The sequence below is a fragment of the Populus alba genome, chromosome 14 (genome assembly GCF_005239225.2).
Source record: "Populus alba chromosome 14, ASM523922v2, whole genome shotgun sequence".
NCBI classification, from domain to species: domain Eukaryota; kingdom Viridiplantae; phylum Streptophyta; class Magnoliopsida; order Malpighiales; family Salicaceae; genus Populus; species Populus alba.
The window spans coordinates 6,635,388-6,654,379 of record NC_133297.1 but is presented as its reverse complement, the minus strand read 5'-3'; the positions used below and the strand labels follow the sequence as shown (position 1 = coordinate 6,654,379).

The 18,992-nt window shown below is 36.6% G+C and overlaps 3 protein-coding genes across 4 annotated transcripts; 1 reads left to right on the top strand and 2 right to left on the bottom strand.

Moving 5' to 3' along the window:
• The first annotated feature begins 121 nt into the window (after positions 1 to 121).
• LOC118041636 (cytochrome P450 86A8) lies at positions 122 to 3,160 on the top strand. The gene has a single exon (XM_035049086.2). It carries the CDS (start codon positions 1,005 to 1,007, stop codon positions 2,697 to 2,699), a length of 1,695 nt encoding a protein of 564 aa, XP_034904977.1. The 5' UTR covers positions 122 to 1,004; the 3' UTR covers positions 2,700 to 3,160.
• A 1,382-nt stretch (positions 3,161 to 4,542) lies between these two features.
• LOC118041637 (ascorbate transporter, chloroplastic) lies at positions 4,543 to 10,857 on the bottom strand. Of its 2 annotated transcripts, none has more exons than XM_035049087.2 (11): positions 10,612 to 10,857; positions 9,349 to 9,857; positions 8,940 to 9,047; positions 8,584 to 8,739; positions 8,014 to 8,229; positions 7,352 to 7,561; positions 6,982 to 7,119; positions 6,320 to 6,421; positions 5,415 to 5,480; positions 5,087 to 5,171; positions 4,543 to 4,970 (listed from the first exon to the last, which is right to left on the bottom strand). In XM_035049087.2, the coding sequence occupies exons 1-11, from the start codon at positions 10,664 to 10,666 to the stop codon at positions 4,873 to 4,875; spliced, it is 1,743 nt and encodes a 580-aa protein (XP_034904978.1). In that variant the 5' UTR covers positions 10,667 to 10,857; the 3' UTR covers positions 4,543 to 4,872. The 2 variants fall into 2 exon arrangements, with proteins under 2 accessions (XP_034904978.1, XP_034904980.1); XM_035049089.2 differs by having other exon boundaries at positions 9,349 to 9,839.
• Positions 10,858 to 13,448: 2,591 nt separating this feature from the next.
• Positions 13,449 to 17,020, bottom strand: LOC118041638 (probable glycerol-3-phosphate acyltransferase 8). Its single transcript, XM_035049090.2, has 3 exons — positions 16,586 to 17,020; positions 15,917 to 16,229; positions 13,449 to 14,573 (listed from the first exon to the last, which is right to left on the bottom strand). Exons 1-3 carry the CDS (start codon positions 16,894 to 16,896, stop codon positions 13,695 to 13,697), a joined length of 1,503 nt encoding a protein of 500 aa, XP_034904981.1. The 5' UTR covers positions 16,897 to 17,020; the 3' UTR covers positions 13,449 to 13,694.
• Positions 17,021 to 18,992: the final 1,972 nt, after the last annotated feature.

Genomic DNA, 18,992 nt, shown 5'->3' with positions numbered 1-18,992 from the left:
GAAGGGAAAGAAAAGAAAATTCATCCAGAAAAGAAAAAAAAAGGTATCGAAGCTATAAATTAAGTACAATATTCAATATCACGTTATAAATTGTTGGCCGGGGTTGCTCACCGAACCCTAACCAGAAGCCCACATGACAAACCCATTTTCATTTAAGACTCCTTATAAAGATAGCTGGAATTATTATTGTAAAACCACCGAAGTAGTTTTCCGATGATCGTCTTATCAAAATACACAACAAGCCATGCATGCTTCTTTTAAGGGCCGAGACTGATATTTGCTACACATATTTCGTGTGATCCCCCTTTATTTTATACATGATTTCACTCATCACTGTTCTTGCGTCTCCTCTTTTAGTTCCTCAACCAATCTCAATAACTTCTCTTCATTCAATGCTTGAATTATTGACGACCCGGGCGCCCCTCCCCTTGCCTGCAAAATTAGGTGGCGTGTAGAGAGTTTATTCGACATAGATGGAGAAGTCATCTGAGGGGTTGCTAGAGTAGTTTCCTGTGGGAAATTAAGTGATCATCGTGCCTTAATTTCCTTTTTATCTTTCAAAACCTCAACGACCTCTCAGGGCATATTTATTGCTCTGCATATGCATTAGATTGTTCAAGAGAGAGATGGTGCAATATTCCAAGAAACCAGTCTGGCCTTAATAATTGCTTTCAATTCATTTCACCTATAAATCCCCTCTCTGTCTCTCTCCACTCTGTACTACACCCTCACTTCCCTATCTTGTTTATAACTCTAGCTCCCGGCCCCTCCTCCTTCTCTTCCTATTTATACAATCGCCTGTTTCTTTCACCGGCCCATGCTTAAGTTTGCTTTCATCATGCACGATATTGCTATGTAATCTTGGTTTTTCTCTGTTTCAAGATTTCTCACATTTCAACTCCAGTCTTGTTGTTCTTAAGATAAGTTTCTTGTTAGCAATACCCTAGCTTGAACTGTAGCAGGTTCTTGCCTGAGCTTGTCCTCTTATCTTTCAATATACAGTCATGGATATGTCTACAGCTCTACTTCTTTTTGCTGCCGTAATTACTTATCAACTGTGGTTAACATTCATCTCGCGGTCGCTAAAGGGCCCACGTGTGTATCCCTTACTGGGCAGTCTTCCTGGCTTGATCGAGAATTGTGACCGCTTGCATGACTGGATCTACGACAACCTCCGCGCGTGTGGCGGTACGTACCAGACCTGCATCTGTGCAATTCCCTTTTTAGCCAAGAAGCAAGGCCTCGTGACTGTCACGTGCGACCCGAGAAATATAGAGCACCTCTTGAAGACCCGGTTCGACAATTACCCAAAGGGACCCACATGGCAAGCTGTGTTCCATGACCTTCTTGGTGAAGGGATCTTCAACTCTGACGGTGACACGTGGCTGTTCCAGCGTAAGACTGCCGCACTGGAGTTCACCACCAGGACTCTGCGCCAAGCCATGGCTCGGTGGGTGAGTAGAGCCATCAAGTTGAGGTTCTGCCCAGTCCTTGAAACAGCTCAGCTCAAAGGCGAGCAGGTTGATCTCCAAGACTTGTTACTTCGGCTCACGTTCGACAACATTTGTGGTTTGGCTTTTGGCAAGGACCCGCAGACGTGCGCACCAGGGCTTCCTGAGAACAGCTTTGCTTCAGCTTTCGACCGAGCCACTGAAGCATCACTTCAGAGATTCATTTTGCCAGAAGTTTTGTGGAAGCTGAAAAAATGGCTTCGACTTGGCTTGGAAGTCAGCTTGAACAGAAGCTTAACGCAGCTTGACGATTACCTGACCAGCGTTATTGATGCACGTAAGAAAGAGTTAATGAATCAACAAAAGGATCGTAACATTCCACATGATGATTTGCTGTCAAGATTCATGAAGAAGGAATCCTACTCAGACACTTTCCTTCAACACGTAGCACTCAATTTTATCCTTGCTGGACGTGACACGTCATCAGTGGCGTTGTGCTGGTTCTTTTGGCTCCTCACCCAAAACCCATCGGTGGAGGAGAAAATCTTGCATGAAATTTGCACGGTCCTGATCAAGACACGTGGTGATGACGTGACAAAATGGGTTGACGAGCCGTTAGGGTTCGAAGAAGGAGACAGTTTGATATATCTAAAAGCGGCTTTATCAGAAACCCTAAGGCTTTACCCTTCGGTGCCTCAGGACTCAAAGCATGTAGTTGCCGACGATGTGTTGCCAGATGGTACATTTGTGCCGGCGGGATCTTCGGTCACCTATTCTATATATGCATCTGGGAGGATGAAGACCACATGGGGCGAAGATTGCTTGGAATTCAAGCCAGAGCGGTGGTTGTCCTCTGATGGGAAAAAATTCATCATGCATGATTCATACAAGTTCGTGGCATTCAATGCAGGCCCTAGAATATGTTTAGGGAAAGACCTGGCTTATCTTCAGATGAAATCGGTGGCGGCGGCGGTGCTGTTACGCCACCGTCTCTCAGTTGTTCAGGGTCACAAGGTGGAGCAAAAGATGTCATTAACATTGTTCATGAAACACGGGCTTAAAGTTAATGTGCATAAGAGGGATCTGGAGGGTACCGCGGCAAGAATAATACAGAAGAGTAAAGAAGGAGAGTCACGTCAGTTGCTGCATGGGAAGAATGAGGCAATTGCCGTTAGATATAACGGTGGTGGGTGTAACGGCGCTAGTGAAGGTGCTGCTGGGAAGGGAGCGGTGGTTGGGGTTGTTTAAAGGTTTTGGTGGATTTGGAGATGTGTATTTAAGAAGGTGAAGGTACTCCATGTGAAGCAAGAGAGACAAATTAAAGGGCATATATTTGCTTTCATTTTCATCAGGTGGGCCATTTCTGATTAATGTTTCTCACAGGACGCGCGCAAGAGGGTAGAGCTTCTCCCAGCTATCTATATACAATATTGTTGATGGCATAATCATCATCGACTTTATTATTTATTGCTTCAAATTAATTTAGCTTTCATAAAAGAGAGAGAAAGGGAGTGGGTGTTTTTAACCCGTCCGTACTTCAATTTTTACAATTAGAGCAAACCTTTGATTTGCAAATTTTTATAATTAAGAGATTCTTTGTGTTCTTGTTTGTAATTCAAGTGTAATTCTACTTCATTATATTTATTTATTTTAATGGTCTTTTTGTAAGTGCTAAAGGTTATGAAAATGATTACTTAGTTATGCTCATATATAGTGATGGAAATGCTTCATTATTAATTAGCTCAATTAATGAGCTTAATTCCTGCTTGTCCATTCTCTCATTCAATATTATTACGTGATCTATGTACACCAGCTGATGCGTGATAATTGATACTGATTCTGCGACTATTAGCTTTCACAAACTAAAAGGTGGTGCTCGTGCTTTGCATCCTTTCACTATTCTCAACTTATATTAAGACAGCACCTTCTGGCTTAGTGGCTGGATAATATATGTTCTGGCTACAGCCACCGGTGGGGGAAAAAGCTATGATAAAGAATAATTTTAATTTAAAATTTAAAATTATTAAATAAAATTTATATTATTCTTTAATACATCTTTTTAAATAAAAACCCTTTAAACTTGAAATTTATACAGACTCGCCTTATCTTATATTTAATTTTTATTAAATAAATAAGATTGATGATATTTGAATTTATAACCACTTGTTTTGATATCATATTAAATAATTAATTTAATCTAATAATTTAAATTATTAAATAAAATTTTAAAATATAATTTATATTATTTTATAATAATTTATATACTAAACTTTTATTCACCGATAATTTATGTGTCTATGTACACTGTACTTGCTTCGAAATCAGCACCCAAACACTAATTAATTATATATTTTGTTCACAAAGAAAATAGGGACCGGAATCAATCAAACCAGTCAGTGGAAGGTGCTCAGAAGCTGTAAATTGGAAAAGATTCTGCAAAACATGGAAGAGAATGTATGGGAGTATGATTCTCTAGCTAAAATTCCATGGATCATAATATATATATATAACAGGGAAACTTTCTATCTTCCCTTCTTTCTGAAAATCTTACGTTCTACTGCAGGAGTTTGTTAACGGTCCAAGCTGAGCCAATTCCCAAGGAATTGAAAGGTTCCTTCAACTGGGATCCTGTGTAACAAGAAGCACCCCTGACAATACCAAATAGCAAATACACATCATATGCGCTTTACTCTGCCAGTAGCGGTAAGCAACCCAGACATGGAAATTAGGCGCTTTGGAAGCAAATAGCACGGCGTACAGGCTACCGCTACACCATTAGCTCCATATTATTAGCTCGGCTTCGGCTCTACAAGTCTCCTTTTGGAGAAATTGCTGGTGGACCAAGTCTTCCATATAAGCCATACATAGGCCCAGCTACAATTAATAACAACGAAGAACCTCATCATGTTAGTTTTGGCAAATAATTACTCGAAATTATTTCACGGTTTGTATTGTCAATTTTATTCGGGACTTGGGAGTAGTTCTGCTCTCTGGTTCTCTTACAAAGTTGAGATTTATATTGAGTTTTCTTAAGCGGATGACAAGCGATTGGAGCATGGTATAGGTATATGAGCAAAAATTGCCCATCCTCTACATCAGAACCTTGTAAACATGTATTAATGCAAAGGAAAGGAGAGGAGAGGAGAGGAGAGGAGAGGACATTTTTCTTGACAAGGAAAGAAAAGGAAATCAACCTATGAAAAGGTTTTTAAACCAACCCCAAAACATGTCTGCAGCATATTAAGGGCCTCAGAGATGGTAGGAAAACTTCGATGCATTGGGTCATCGTAGCCTTTAATTATTCATCAGGACTTTTATCCTCGCACGTGTGCTAAATATGTCTTTTTTCGGTGCTCCTGTCGCTATATACTTTGGCCTCCTTAGTCATGTAGATGGCATCTTTCCCCATTCTTATATTATTCTAGTCAAGAATTTTCTCTCCAGTTGAAAAAAGGTTCCAGACTAATGTGCCTATGATATAAAGCGCGACGGCCACCTTAAACACATCATCCCAAGATCCTGCAGAGACAGAGAATGAGAAGTAAGCAGCAAAATTTGAAACAAAATTAAGGAATTGAAAATCCCCACAACAGATGAAGAGTTAAAGAGTTAACTTGCTTGTAGTAGTGTTTTACCTCTTTGGAGTATGTATCCAGTTGCAGCGGTACCAAAGACACCTGCGAGCACTCCTGCAGTATTTGATAGTCCTAACAGAACTCCCTGTAATTGAAATTTTATTAGCTTACTTTTGACTGCTTTATTCAAGTTTGTACACAACTTCTACATAGATGAAGACAGTGATTTTCTGGTTACTGAAGTGTGAAAAAAAAAATACAGAATAGGCCATCAGAAAACAAGTACAATCCTTTCGTCAATGAACAAATACCAATGGGGCCAAAGCATTTAGAAAATCACAATTAAAGGTATTAACATCTACTCATACAAAAGATTGCAATGACTCACAGCATAACGGGGGCCAATATCTTGGTGATTGGAATAGAGACCAGACTGTGAGAAAGCGTCAGACCCCTGTCATCAACAAAGTATACCAAGGTGAGTTTATCCAAGATTTCTACAAAATAAGAGATCATCCTAATTTTATATTTCCCACCTGCTTGCAGACACATATGGACCAATGAATTCTATTTTCTATTTTCTGCCCTTAATTCGTTTGTTTTCTGCATTTTCATCTCATTTCAAAAAAATAAAATGCAGGGGTGTTTGTCCTCCCTCATGGTGGTATTTCACGGCCTATGAAGTTCGTTTGTGCTCATGCATACAGATTAATTTCTCTCTCTTTTGATTTTCCCACTTAATTTGGTGTCTGTGGAGATGCTTATGGGTTTGCCTTTCAGAAATGAAAAAGAAAGAACAAATGGAAGAGGAAGAAGACCAGAAAGCGAGAAGAGAAGAGTGAAGATATCTATAATGGCAAGAAACCCATATCCAGCTTTAAAACACCGCATAAAAGGAGGTGAACTAGTCTTTCCTTTAGGTGTTTAGACTTCTTGTAACACATCCTCATTCTACATTAAACTTAATGCTCAATTAGAACCTATATGCTTCCATTAAATCAGAGCATGAAAAAACAGTTCAGGACGGTATCAGTCATGCGAGCAGGGTGAATCTTCAAATTCAATTAGTTGGAATTCGATTCAACTTAACATAGCACTTCAAATTCAAATACTTCGATAGCACATGATGGGATTCACAGACAATTCTTCATTAATTCTTTAAAAACAGTAAGTAGAGACCACCATTTTTACGCTATATTGGATTGGAAGGTCTTAATATCCATGTTATAGTCAGCAAAACAAATATTAGAAGATGAATGAAACTGGTGAAGGTGGCATTGCTCTAGAACAAACCTGACTGCATGCCATGCAGAGTACAGCCATAGCAGGAGTCCTGACGTGGCTGAGCTGCGTAAGGAAGAAGGCTGGGCCTAAAAACCCAATTGATTGCATGATCTGTAATGTTCACAAATTTTGGAGCAACCATAACTTGACTTAATGAAAACCTGGTAGCAGAAAGTATTGCAAAAAAAGAGGAGTGCAGCACTACTGCTCTGAGCTTATTAAATCTAATCAAATTATTTACTTCATCTGATGAGAAATACAGAAGAATCCCATATAGATACTTCTAGTTCGGTTGTGCGCCTAAAGATCCAATTCTAATTGCATGCTCTTATATTTAATCCATATAGCAAGTAAATTTATTTGTCAATGAGAACCATTCATATGGTTAAAGCCGTGGCATTAGTATGGCCTCTCCGTACTACCATTAAGGCAAAATGGCAAAAGCCACTTGGACAACACTAATGCAGTTTGGATGTATGTGACATATAAGTGCATAGACCTACTGCTCCTTTTCTCATCGGAAAACACACAGAACACCAATGTTCTTAGAAACTTAGAATCCTCCTCACCATAATAGGATTATTAGTCACTGCCAATAGCATATATCTAAGTGATTACAGCCTGATAGTACCTAAACACAATTAAGAATAAGAGCAATATTTAGTCCTTGCCTTCCGAACTGTTGTGATAGATAGACCTCTGCTCACAAGTGTGTCGGCAATCCATCCTCCTATATTTGCAAAAACAGCCATGGTCAACCATGGCAAGACACATAATAGGCCTGATTCAGTGAGATTAAACTTCAAAACCTGACAAAACAATCATAAATGGAAAGAAGATATAAATAAGTTTATTCATGATTCTAAATAATACATATCAACAGAAAGAAAAGGGTACTGATATCTAACTGTAGGAAACGGATTTTTTTCCTGTTGGGATGCACGTGACTTGGTTATTACAAATTTATACTGTTCAGATAGTGGATTAGCTGAAATCGCACATCTATAAATAAGTTCAGCAATCTTGCAGTGGATCAATTACCTGATTGTAGTATGTAGGCATCCACGTTAAGAGAATAAAGGTCCCCCAATTATGACAGAAGTGAGAAATGATGAGAGCCCAAACAGGCGCTTTTGATAATATTAACTTCCAAGGAATGACTGAAACAGGTTCCTTTGCTACATTGCCACCCAAGATAAGCTTCTTTTCCTGCGGACTAAGCTCTGGATCTTCCTTCGGTGAGCTATATGCCTGGAGAAAAATTAATAAAAGCAGCTTAAAGTTTTCAAAGTTCAGTTCCATGCAGTGCCACTGCTATAAGAAGTTCTACATACAACCATTGTTTTCATATTTCAATATGTGCTATCACCAGTCAAGCCCCCTCTCATAAAGTTTCAGGTTGCATACTATCACCAGTGAAATGATTATAAATATGGGGTAGAAGAAATAGATCGTTTCTTATTCCATTTCATAGAATCAACATCACATCATAAGGTGGTAATGGGTTATTTTGGCCTAATGTGAAAGACCATTCAATCAAGTCAGACAAAATTGTTCTACTGGATATTGCACCACCATAAAGTGTATGCATATAATTGTCAGTTAGTGTCGTTAATTCTTCATATTTTGTCTAGTGACTTCTATGAACCATACATAGAATTAGAATTTACTGAAAAAAACAGCTTAAAGAAGCATATACTTGCCTTTTTTATCCATAATGCAAACCAGATACTTCCAAGGGAGCCAAATGAGTAGAAGACAGATGCCCACCCAAACTTATGGATTAGCATGGGAGAGACAGCCAATCCTGTGACAGAACCAAGATACATCCCACTATATACTAGGGCAAGTGATCTGCTTCTCTCAGACACCGGAATCCACTTGGAAAGAATGTTATTCATGGCAGGCATAGCGACACCCTGTACAACAAAGCAAATCATAAGATGAAAATCCTCTATCTGCTTGCCAAAAAGCTAACTTCACCCTTTTGAATGCAAATGAGTTGATTCAAAGCAAATCAAATTAAGAGATAAAATTCCCATTTCTTTATCTTTTTTAAGAACCAAAAAACAATTAACAGATAAAGTATCACACGATACTAGCTTAAGACACTATAGCAATCACAGAGAAGGAAAGCAGTGAAAACATGATTTAAATTTCATAATGGATACCAAGATTAAAATCATTCATCTAATTGAGTTTTTCTTCTTTTGCAGTATCAAAATGCTTATAAATATTAGAATTATGTCGGCAAAAAATACAAACAAACCAACCTCTCCGATCCCCATGAAAGCACGTGTTATAAGCAAAAAAGGAAGCCCAATTCTTGCCGCAATAGGCGTCAGTATTGTAGCTATTGACCACCAAACCACTCCAAAACCCAAAACTAGCTTTCCACCAATTTTATCCGCCCATATGCCTCCAACAATCTATGTGCCACAAAAATGAAGTGTTAAGTTTAGATAATGAACTGGGAGAATTTTTTTCCAGTTACTGGTTCTTGAGATGGGAAAACATAAGTATACTTTGAAACAAGTGCAGATCAATTATAACCACGAGTACATGCTAATGCAATAAAAACGGTCATTTTTCATGTATCTTTCACATAGTCTTGTTCTCCAGAGCATACCTGAGTCAGTAGATAGCCCCAGAAAAATGAGGACTGAATTAAACCAACCGTGGCACTGTTCCAGTTGAACTCTTGTGACATGGGAAGTATGGCAATGCTCATGTTAACCTACAATTAGCATTTGAATAAAGTAGCACGTTCAGATGACAGGTTCAAAGTACAATAAATAACTTGTATAGCTCAACTAAGTGTCAATTCAAAAGTAGTTCAGTAATACTTTGAATTGCTCAGGGCAGCTTGAGGCACCTTGCGACTAAAATGAATGTTAAGCTACTTGAAAAATAAAGTACCTAACTTCCTGAACGTTTTATCTCTGACACACGGAATATGAAACATGTTTACTTGATCAAGAAACTTTAGACCTCTGTGACATGAAAAAAAGAAAGGAAAACCTAAAAGAAGTGCTCACTCGGTCCATGTTGCATAGGAGAAATGCCGTAAAACAGAGTAGTACAATCACCCATCTCTTTGGAACCTGTTCCCACCAAGAAGATGCTAAAACAACCTCACTTGACCCCTCTGCTGCCTTCATGGAGTCCACAGCTGCTGGTTCTGTTATGTCATACTCCTCGGATTTATAATAAGTACGGGTTCTAATCGCCTTGACATGATTGAAATGCTGGCATTTTCCCTTGTTTGGTCGAAGCCAACTGCCTAGTGAGGGATCCACAGAGAGACAACATTTGCATCTTCCTCTTCTTTGCTGGGGATAAGTGGCTAATGGTTTCAAATTTTTTTTATCTAAATGACCAGCAACTTGAAGAAATGAGGAACATGAGGATCCAGAAGTGAAACCATTAGCCATTTGGCAATGTAAGCTTTCGTAGAAGATGCTGCCCTGTGCATACTGTGCAGAAGCAATGCCTAATCGCTCTCCTCTATGACTTGAAATGGCTCTTCCTGTTGGGAAAACTTTGCCTGACAATATCAGAAACTCAATGAAACAGGTTCCCCTTGAAAACCATATCGATGCAGATAGAATTTAAAAGAATTTTGATCAAGCAGCATTTAACATAAAGTTTCAGCTATATGCACAATTTAACGTTGAAGAAAACAAAAGCAGCAGATGGTGCTATAAGGTAAAGGAAAAATGGGCAACTAACCAACTCAGCAAGCACTAAATAGTTTGAATCAATTGTTTATCTAAGCAAATGAGTTATAATTCAATTGGCATGCTATAGTCTCAATTCCTTGCTAGACTCAAGTTCTGAAAAAAGGAAATGTTGCATTGATAAGTATTCTAAAAACTTCACATAATTTAGCTGTAAATCCAACATATAGACAAAATTCATCAGTGATCAATAATAAATATGCAGAAAAAAATCAATAACTAATTGCATGCAACTTGATTTCAAGCTGATTACACACTCACACATGTAAATATATTACGTAGAGATTTCTTTCAATAATTTTACACAGCCTTCTCCGCTTCAAATTAGAATTCAAATCCCAAAAAAAAATTCAGTTACAAAATTCTAAATCAGTAAAATAAAGGCATCACATTTCATAGCAGGAAATTAAAGCTTGCAAAAATATACTAAAAAATGCAGTTCCAAACTCCTCACGCGACAAACACAAAAAAAATAAAATTGAACAGATAAAAGTGAAGATAAGTTCAAAAAATGAAAAATAAACTAACAGAGGTTTAAGTTAAGAAAGAAAGAAAGCCCACCTGAGCCTATAAAAGAACCGAAATTCCGGTTCGAAATGAAGCCACCGATAGCCATTGCTCAAAAACCTTTAACTAACTGACAGGAGCTAGCAGAGAACTATAGCATTCGAGAGCACAAAGATGGAAGGTTGAATTTCGAAATAAGACACCGTATTTTAGTTTCTTCTTGCCAAGCTCTGGTCTTTTAGTCCAGAGAGGATAACGAGATTGAAGATTTTCTCGACGGTTATTTATTTATTTATTTATTTTTCAAAAGCGGGAAAAATCTCAGTGGTGTATATACACGGAAATGAGGGTGGAGAGATTGACACGTGTCATGTCATCCTCGTGAAGGAGAGGTTCCCAATAGAAACTGCCAAAATTATTTAGATACCCCTCCACGCAAGTGGAAATGGATGTGGATTTTTCTGGCTAGAGTTTGTAAATAAGGGATGGTAGTATGGTGATTTTGGAATGTTAAATGGAAAAATATGAACTACTTTAAAATATATTAAATAATATTTTTTATTTTTTAAAATTTTATTTTTAATATTAACGTATTAAATCAATATAAAACATTTAAAAATAATTTCCAACTGAAAAAAAATCAAGAAAAGCTACCAAAAAATGGAGATGATGGTGTTTTTATTATTGGAAATTAGGGAATGGAAATGGTTGTCAAGGACGTGGAATTTCATAATTTTGACAAGTGGAAAATATTTAAATTATGGTGATGTGACGAGGGGAATCTTCGCTAAGGCATCAGATTTAACAAATTCTCAACCACATTATATTATAAAAGAACTATTTCTTCCAAATTATTTTCAAATTTTATAGGCTGTCTTTTTTTAACATCTTTTTCCTGCATTAGAAAATGAATTCCCAAGGCCCAGCTGTCCTCCGGCGCGATCATCTTTTTGGAACGGTGCTCGACTAGTTGTGGTTGACGGAGCTCCAGTGGACTCTGTTTGAATTGTGGTCCATATATCATTCAGGTTTCATTCTCTTTTGGGCTCCTTCAAAACTGACCTTGGGCCCTGTTTGATTGCCTGGAATTCACTTTCCTGCTTTTTTCTATGTTTGGCTACAATAAAGAAAAAAATAGTCAAAGGAAAATGAATTTCCAGTCAACCTAAAAATAATAACGTTGCCAAAGAAAAGTGTTTTCCTTCTGTTAAATAAAGGAAAACACTTTCCTTTTTTCTACACACCATCAGCTGTTCAACGAGAATACAGCTGGGTGATGAATTATTATTCACTTGCTACAATAGCAAGTGAATTATAATTCACTGCTACTATAGCAGTGAATTAAAATGCAAAGAGGAGATTACTTGTGGTCTGCTGCTCCTGAAGATGAAGACGAAGTCAGTTCTCTCAGGTAGTTCTTCTTTTTATTGTCACTGTTCGTCCTCCATTTTTTTGTGGTTCTTGGCCTGTTTCCCCTGCCCTTCTTCCTCTGTTTTGCTGGTTCAGGTGCTGTGGCGAAGACGATGATTGGCAGGCTTTTATGTTTCTGCTTTTCATTTACTCTTCTATGTTATTCTGGGTTTTTTCTCTGATTTTCGGCTCCTTTTAATTCCTCTCCTCTTTATTCATCACCTGTTGTTCTTCCTCCTCTTGCGTTTTCTCAGATATGGTCCATGACCAGATTTGTTGCAGCAGATTTCCCTGTTGAACAAGCTTCATCCGCGCAAGCGTAGGAGGCGATGAACAATGCTCCAAAAACGGGGCCGTTGTGTCCTTGGGCATGGCTGTTTTTCAATTTAGTCCTTAGACAGTGTAAACTTAACAATTGGGACCCTAATCAGAAATAATTGATTTCTAATTGTGCCCTTGGATTAAATTCAATTGAATCCTTGAGTTATAACGCCATTTACACAACAGTCCTGGGTTTTTGATTAAATCAAAATTTAATTAAGTCCTCAAACTTATTAATTCTTCAATTAAACTCTTGATTTTATTAATTAAAATAATCTAAATTTTAATTAAATCAATTCTCCAATTAAACCCTTGATTTAATTAATTAAACTAGTCAAGAGTTTAATTAAATCTTTAAACTTCCAATCATGTTGCCCTTAACCCAAATTTTAATTCATCCTTCATTTATTTTATTTTTATTTTTAATCATCTTTTTTTTAAAATAATAAAAATAAAAAAGGTCAAAAAATGGGTTATGATAATTGTAAGTGATTAAATATTTTATATATATATAGATAAACTTGAAATAAAAATTAATTTATTAATAAATTATTTTCCAGTTCATTTTCCATAACATAACCAAACACTGGAAAGTGTTTTGCAGTTTATTTTTCATAACACTACTAAATATCGAAAAATACTTTCCCAGAATTCACTTTCCAAAAAAAAAACCACTTTCTTGCAAACAAACGGAACCTTAGTATTTTTGTTCCGTGACAAAGTCATTATAGCTAATTATTATGAGTCAAGTAATGTAGATTTTTTATTAAAAAATCAAAAAATCTACATTACTTGACTCATAAAATTGATTACACTTTATCTAACTTAATTATCCATGTATTTTATTAAATCTCATTAATTGATATTTTGAAAAAATAATCTATTGATTTGAATAGTAACAATTTTTTAAGTGGCCATAAGTAATTTACCAATATATTTATATTATGTATTTTGTTTTTATTATTTTTTTCAAAACCATGTGTTGATTTATCAACGATATATTTGGAAAATAATTACTTGGTTAAATAACTAGGTGTTATATATGAGCAGAGATATGGGATTCATCGTTAATAAATATTTGAAGTATATTATTTTTTATATTATAATTGTCTGAAATGGAACACCGAAATGAGACGATGCATGTCTAAGATTTTCATGCCAGTAAAAAACCCGAAATAACATTCAAAACGATTATAATATTAATGTCAGTTTTGAACAATAAGCAATTCTTGAAAATTCTTCAATTTTAAACTTCGAAATAGATACACGTTCAGAACAACTTTATATCGCATGACACAACCTAAATTCTTCCTCAAACAATGACTTGAAAACAGCAGATCACTAAGAGCCCTCCAATCAACTCCTCCATTAACCAGAGTTCCCTTGTTAAATCACGAACCAGCCTTTTATTTTTTGGCATTGTACATTGACTCGACCTTACCATCATTCCCACCGAGCAACAGGTACTTGTCCTTCCTGGTCAACCCAGTGTTCTCGAATCCTAACACTTCACCCAACACTTTCTGCACATAGTTCGCCACCTCGATCGAAGATTTGCCACCAGCCTTGACCGTCATTTCTTCTGGCAAGCGATCAAGGAATGTCACTTCGTAAGTTGGCCTCGGGTTCATGAAGAAAAAATAAGGATCCCAGAACTTGACACCGCGCACGGTCGTGCCATAAAACATGTTTTGTTTACAATTGACAGCCACGGGCACAATCCTATCACTCAACTCTGCAAACAATGCACTAAATCGCAGCAAGAACTCCTCACGACAAGTGGTTCCCTCCGGACACACCACTAGATCACCCTTTTGAAGTATGGATGATATTCTTGCAGCATCAGCCGCGCGATCACGAGTCAAAGCGATGGCTGGGATTGGTGAAAGAAACCTCGAGAGACGGCTTACGCTGTATGTAACACACGAGACTTTGCGTCCAAGTGCTATGGCTATGACAATTGGATCCAGGGCTGTACGGTGATTGCAAACATAGAGATTTCCTGGGGTCCCAGGTGACGGGGCAGGAGGTGGGGTCCCACGAATGACCAGGTGAATGCCAAGCATTTCGTATGTGTACCGTACGATGCGTTCTGGGAGTGGGAGGTTGAAGTAGACGCGAATGATGGAGAGGATGAATCCAAACGGCAACCAAATGTACGTGATCAAGGCATTGAGTGGGTCTGGACGTTGAACAAGACGGCCATCATGGAAGATGATACGATTTTTTAGACGATCCAGCGGTAGTGGAGTCGCTGATTTGCTGCGATGCACCATGTAGCCCTCCTGTTTACACAAGTTAGGAAGCACCAGATGGAAACACTCATTTCCTGAATATATACATATCACTTGTGTGTGTTTCGTAAATATGTGTTAGAAACCAAATAGCAGCAATAACGATAATATATATATATATATATATATATATATATATATATAGAGAGAGAGAGAGAGAGAGAGAGATCATTACTATTAAAAACATATTTTAGTTATAGTTCGATGTAAAATATATATCGCTATATTTACATGAACGGATTGAAATTATAGCCGATAGCTTAAAATTTATCCATTTCCCAGGTAGTTTGTACTTAATTCATTGCTTCTGGCTACCCGGTTATCTCCCTGCACTCTCCTATGAGACAAGAAAGAGTGAGGCTTCAAATTTCAATTCTACTAGAAATTGAAATAGAGAAAAATTATCACCGATACCCTTTTTAAAAAATACCATATCGGATTTTATACGAACTTTAAGATTGGGCCAGCAGCAAAGAGCAAGAGCAAGAGCAAACTGCTCAGAAAACAGAACCAATTGTGGGGTCTAGAGGCGATTGAAAGATAGGCCCACTATAAATCAAGCCCAAATACTCTTCAACTATATCAGCGGCTGTCGGCCCGATTTTAATAAGAAAGCTATAAATGCTTGTAGTGGACTACCTAATCGCATAGCTGGCAGCCTTACGCCGGCAGGTAGGTGAATTGTTAAGATTGCGGGTCCCGTGAATTTAAAGACTTGGGCCAACCCTTGGCAAATCTTATCACTTGTTTTTATTTATTTTTAAGACTACCTTTACCTTTTTACTCCCGACAATTAGCTCCAGGGGACAATGGACTTTTCCATTTTTCCCTGATTTACTTAGCCATTTACCACTTACATCTTTATCAGAGAAACAAGATTCTAAAATGGCAGCAAAAGAAATTACAAATAACCCAAACATGTATGAATGATTTTAATACAGCAAAAATAGTAAGCTATGCTTTAATAAAAATGAAAAAGATTCTAACATCGTCTCATTAGAAACACCTACAGGCACCCCAATCTACTCTCTCATGCTTCGCACAAGTGCGATACCATCATGAGAGGGATGCTTAATGATAATTAGGCCTTACATGCATAGTTTGGTTACTTGCCAGATAAATACTAGGATGATTATGACAATTGACCTTCTTCTATAACATGTGATTAGTTTATTGGCAAAAAGGTCAACATGTTTTTTATACGACGAATGCAGAAGTGTTTTAGTGAGTACATATGAACAATTAAGCGGATAAAGTTCCCTGTGCAATATATTCGACTTGCAAAATTATGGTATCATTAAATTGGGAGAGGTAAAGATAATTAAAGCACAAACCTTGCAAATGGACATGAAATCATGATCAGTCTTGCGGTCACCAATACCAAGATCCGGTGCTTCCTCTCCGAACTCCTTTAAAACAGCCAATTTTTTCCACTTGCCCACCAGAACACCAGGCTTCTTAACAAATCCTGTAGCCCTCTTGGTCTTCGGGTTCACTTCAATATCCGTGCCCAAAACCTTATCTCCACCGAGAAAATCCTTCACAAAAGGCTCAACCATTATAGTTGGATTTGCTGTCACCACCACCTTTCTCTTGCACCTATCAAACACCTCATAACTCTCCGATCTAACATCTGCAGCATAAAACCTACCACGACAATAAACTCAGTTAGTTAGCATTAATGATAAAACTACTACCATAAACCAAATATTGTTAATCTAAACACAATTTCATTAAAAGCTGACTCGACCCGCAAGAAAATGCAGAGTCCATTGACTAGTTTGTTGACCTTTGTATTTTTCTTCACCAAAAAGGCTTCAAAATCCATGTCAAGCTCACTTGAATTTTTTTATTTTTTTTTATCAGTAAAATTGTTAAAAAAATTATGAATAAAGTATATATTGAGATTAAGTGACTCCAGAAGTAGTAAAAAGACTTAGTATTGAACAGCAATTAGCTAATTCAATTAAAGCCGGATATTAAGCGATTTAAATTCCAATTACCTAGGCAATACAGCACGTGAAACAAGTTCAATATCACGGATCTTGAGCCCAGACATAGAAATGAAGATCAATATCTGTATCCCCAAGGCTTCAGATATGAAGAGGTAAGACACGATGACGATAGGCAGTGAAAGAAGTAAAACAAGACCACGAAAGAGGCTTCCAGCTTCAACAGCAACAAGCATAAAGTATGGAAACGAGCTACTCGACACAAGGAGTGTGCCATCAAGATCCGCTGCTATAGATTGGTGCGTCGTGCCGTTACAGGCCGTTATCGGCGGAAATTTTTTTTCCGGTTTCGTTGGCGACATGGTAACTGTTCGCTCTAAACTCGAGTGTTTTTAAGCACCTCTCTCTCTCTCTCTCTGAGTAACTTCTCCTCTCCTTCCCTCTCTTTTTGCAGAGTCATGAAGCTGAAGTAGGAGAGGGAAGTCCCGTTTTAAATGAGAGCGTTGGCGTGTGAAGTTACAAAACTAGGCCTGGAGGACTTTTTCTTTTATTACGTGTTTGTCTGGTACAGCTGCATTTATTCGTTGTGCTTGTGAAAAATTAAAAAACTGGTGTGGTGATATGATAGTTCGCTACGTGTTTTTAAAATATCTCCATATTACATCACTAGCTTGTCTAAAATGTCTAAAATTTTCATTCCACATCCTTTAATTTCTAGCTTTTAAACTACGCTCGTTGATGCCACTTTTTTTTCCCCTCACAATGTAATGTTGAAGGACACATTTCAATAAAAAAAAAATAGATTATATTTTATTAATGTCTCAAAATATAAGAGATAAATTTATTTTTATAATACTCTCGAAATAAATTTTTACATTTTCAAAACATAATACATGGACAGATGTAGTTTAAGTCCCTACCATCTTTATTTTTTATCCATCAAAACAGTGACCAAGTGTTACGTCTAAATTTATGAAAAGGAGCGCTTTTAAGGATACGAAAAAAATAAATTGATTTATATTTTCGTATACAGCTCCCCAGATTCATTTTTAAAACCCCGGTTTGAATATTTTCGTTTATTGACAGGGCAGTTGTAGCTACCAGCGGCCGTGGAAAAAAGCTTCAAGTGGCAGAGAAGTTTCACCTTGACAGCTTGACTTTAAGGAAATGTGATTTACTTCCCCCATTGTTTCAGGAATAAATAAACAAATAGTAGTGCTATTTTTTTACTTTCCATTCTGCTCTTCTTTTCTTTTCTTTTTTTTAATCCAAGTCTGATAGAAGCGAGAAAGATGTTTTTTCAGCAAATGTTGGTGGCCTATTTTTCTCTTTCAAGGTTTTTTATAGTGAAGTTTATTAGATCATGAATATATTGAACCAATTATTAGAAGAAAGAAAAAGGTTGTGCAAACCCGCTAAATTATAATATGAGTAAAATAAATAAAGTATTGAATAAATTAAATAAAAAGATTTTAAGTATTGTAATTGGATACAATAGAATAAAATATAAGATGTTATGGTGTGAATTAAGTAAAAGAAGAGTTGAGTAACAAAAATAGAAATAAGAAGAAATGAGGGCCAATGTGTAAATTGGTAAAAATTAGACTATAAATACTTCATCTTTTCCTCATTTAGCCGTGAGTTTGAAACAAAGAGAGGGGGAAGAATTGTGTGATTTTCTACTTAAATGCTCATTGATTTCACTAATTAAAGTGAGTAATTAGAGTGATTAACTTAATTAAACATCAAGAGGGGGTTGATTTTAAGGTGGTGAGTGCATTGAATGAAAGATTTCAAGCTAGGGTTTGAAGAGAGAGAAGAAGAAAACTTGTTTTTTCTTGCATTCTTTCCTTAAATCCTTATCAAAGTGAGGTAAATAACATGTTCTAAATGATTAATTCCTTTAATTTTATGTTTGATGAAGGATTATGCAAAATGATGATTATGTGAAGTTGTGGATTTATGTTATAATTTATAGGAATAATGCAAATTATGTTTGAACCATGTTAGAAAGCATGAATTATGATTGGGTAAGTGTTTAATTTTAAATAAAAGAAACAAAAATTGATTTTCCCCATTTTAATTGAATATTTGGCCAAGAGAGGAATAATTTAGAGGATTTGAGGTTTAATACAATTGTTTGGAAAATATGGGAAGATGAAAGTTTATAAGTGTTGTTATATGAATGGAGTAGGAATTTTTCAAGGAGAAAAGAAAAATATTCACTTCCCTCCCTAGGTTGTTTTTGGCTAAATGGAGAAGAAAATTAGAGAATGGAGTTTAAATGATATTATTGAGGGGTTTTTTGGCTAAACGGAGAAGAAAAATTAGAGAATTGAGTTTAAATAATATTATTGAGGAATCTTACTAAATTTAAGACAATTGATGTTGATATGTTAAATTGAATAGAGACTTTTGTGGAAAATAATAATAATAATAATAATAATAATAATAATAA

Excerpts from the sequence above, each read along its gene's own strand:
- LOC118041636 (XM_035049086.2), top strand. The coding sequence starts at position 1,005 with ATGGATATGTCTACAGCTCTACTTCTTTTTGCTGCCGTAATTACTTAT.
- LOC118041638 (XM_035049090.2), bottom strand. The coding sequence starts at position 16,896 with ATGTCGCCAACGAAACCGGAAAAAAAATTTCCGCCGATAACGGCCTGT. Across the intron at positions 16,230-16,585 it reads TCACGTGCTGTATTGCCTAG|GTTTTATGCTGCAGATGTTA; the intron begins GTAATTGGAATT and ends TTGTCGTGGTAG. Across the intron at positions 14,574-15,916 it reads ATTTCATGTCCATTTGCAAG|GAGGGCTACATGGTGCATCG; the intron begins GTTTGTGCTTTA and ends TTGTGTAAACAG.
- LOC118041637 (XM_035049087.2), bottom strand. The coding sequence starts at position 10,666 with ATGGCTATCGGTGGCTTCATTTCGAACCGGAATTTCGGTTCTTTTATA. Across the intron at positions 9,048-9,348 it reads TCCTATGCAACATGGACCGA|GTTAACATGAGCATTGCCAT; the intron begins GTGAGCACTTCT and ends TGCTAATTGTAG. Across the intron at positions 4,971-5,086 it reads TGGATACATACTCCAAAGAG|GATCTTGGGATGATGTGTTT; the intron begins GTAAAACACTAC and ends CTGTCTCTGCAG.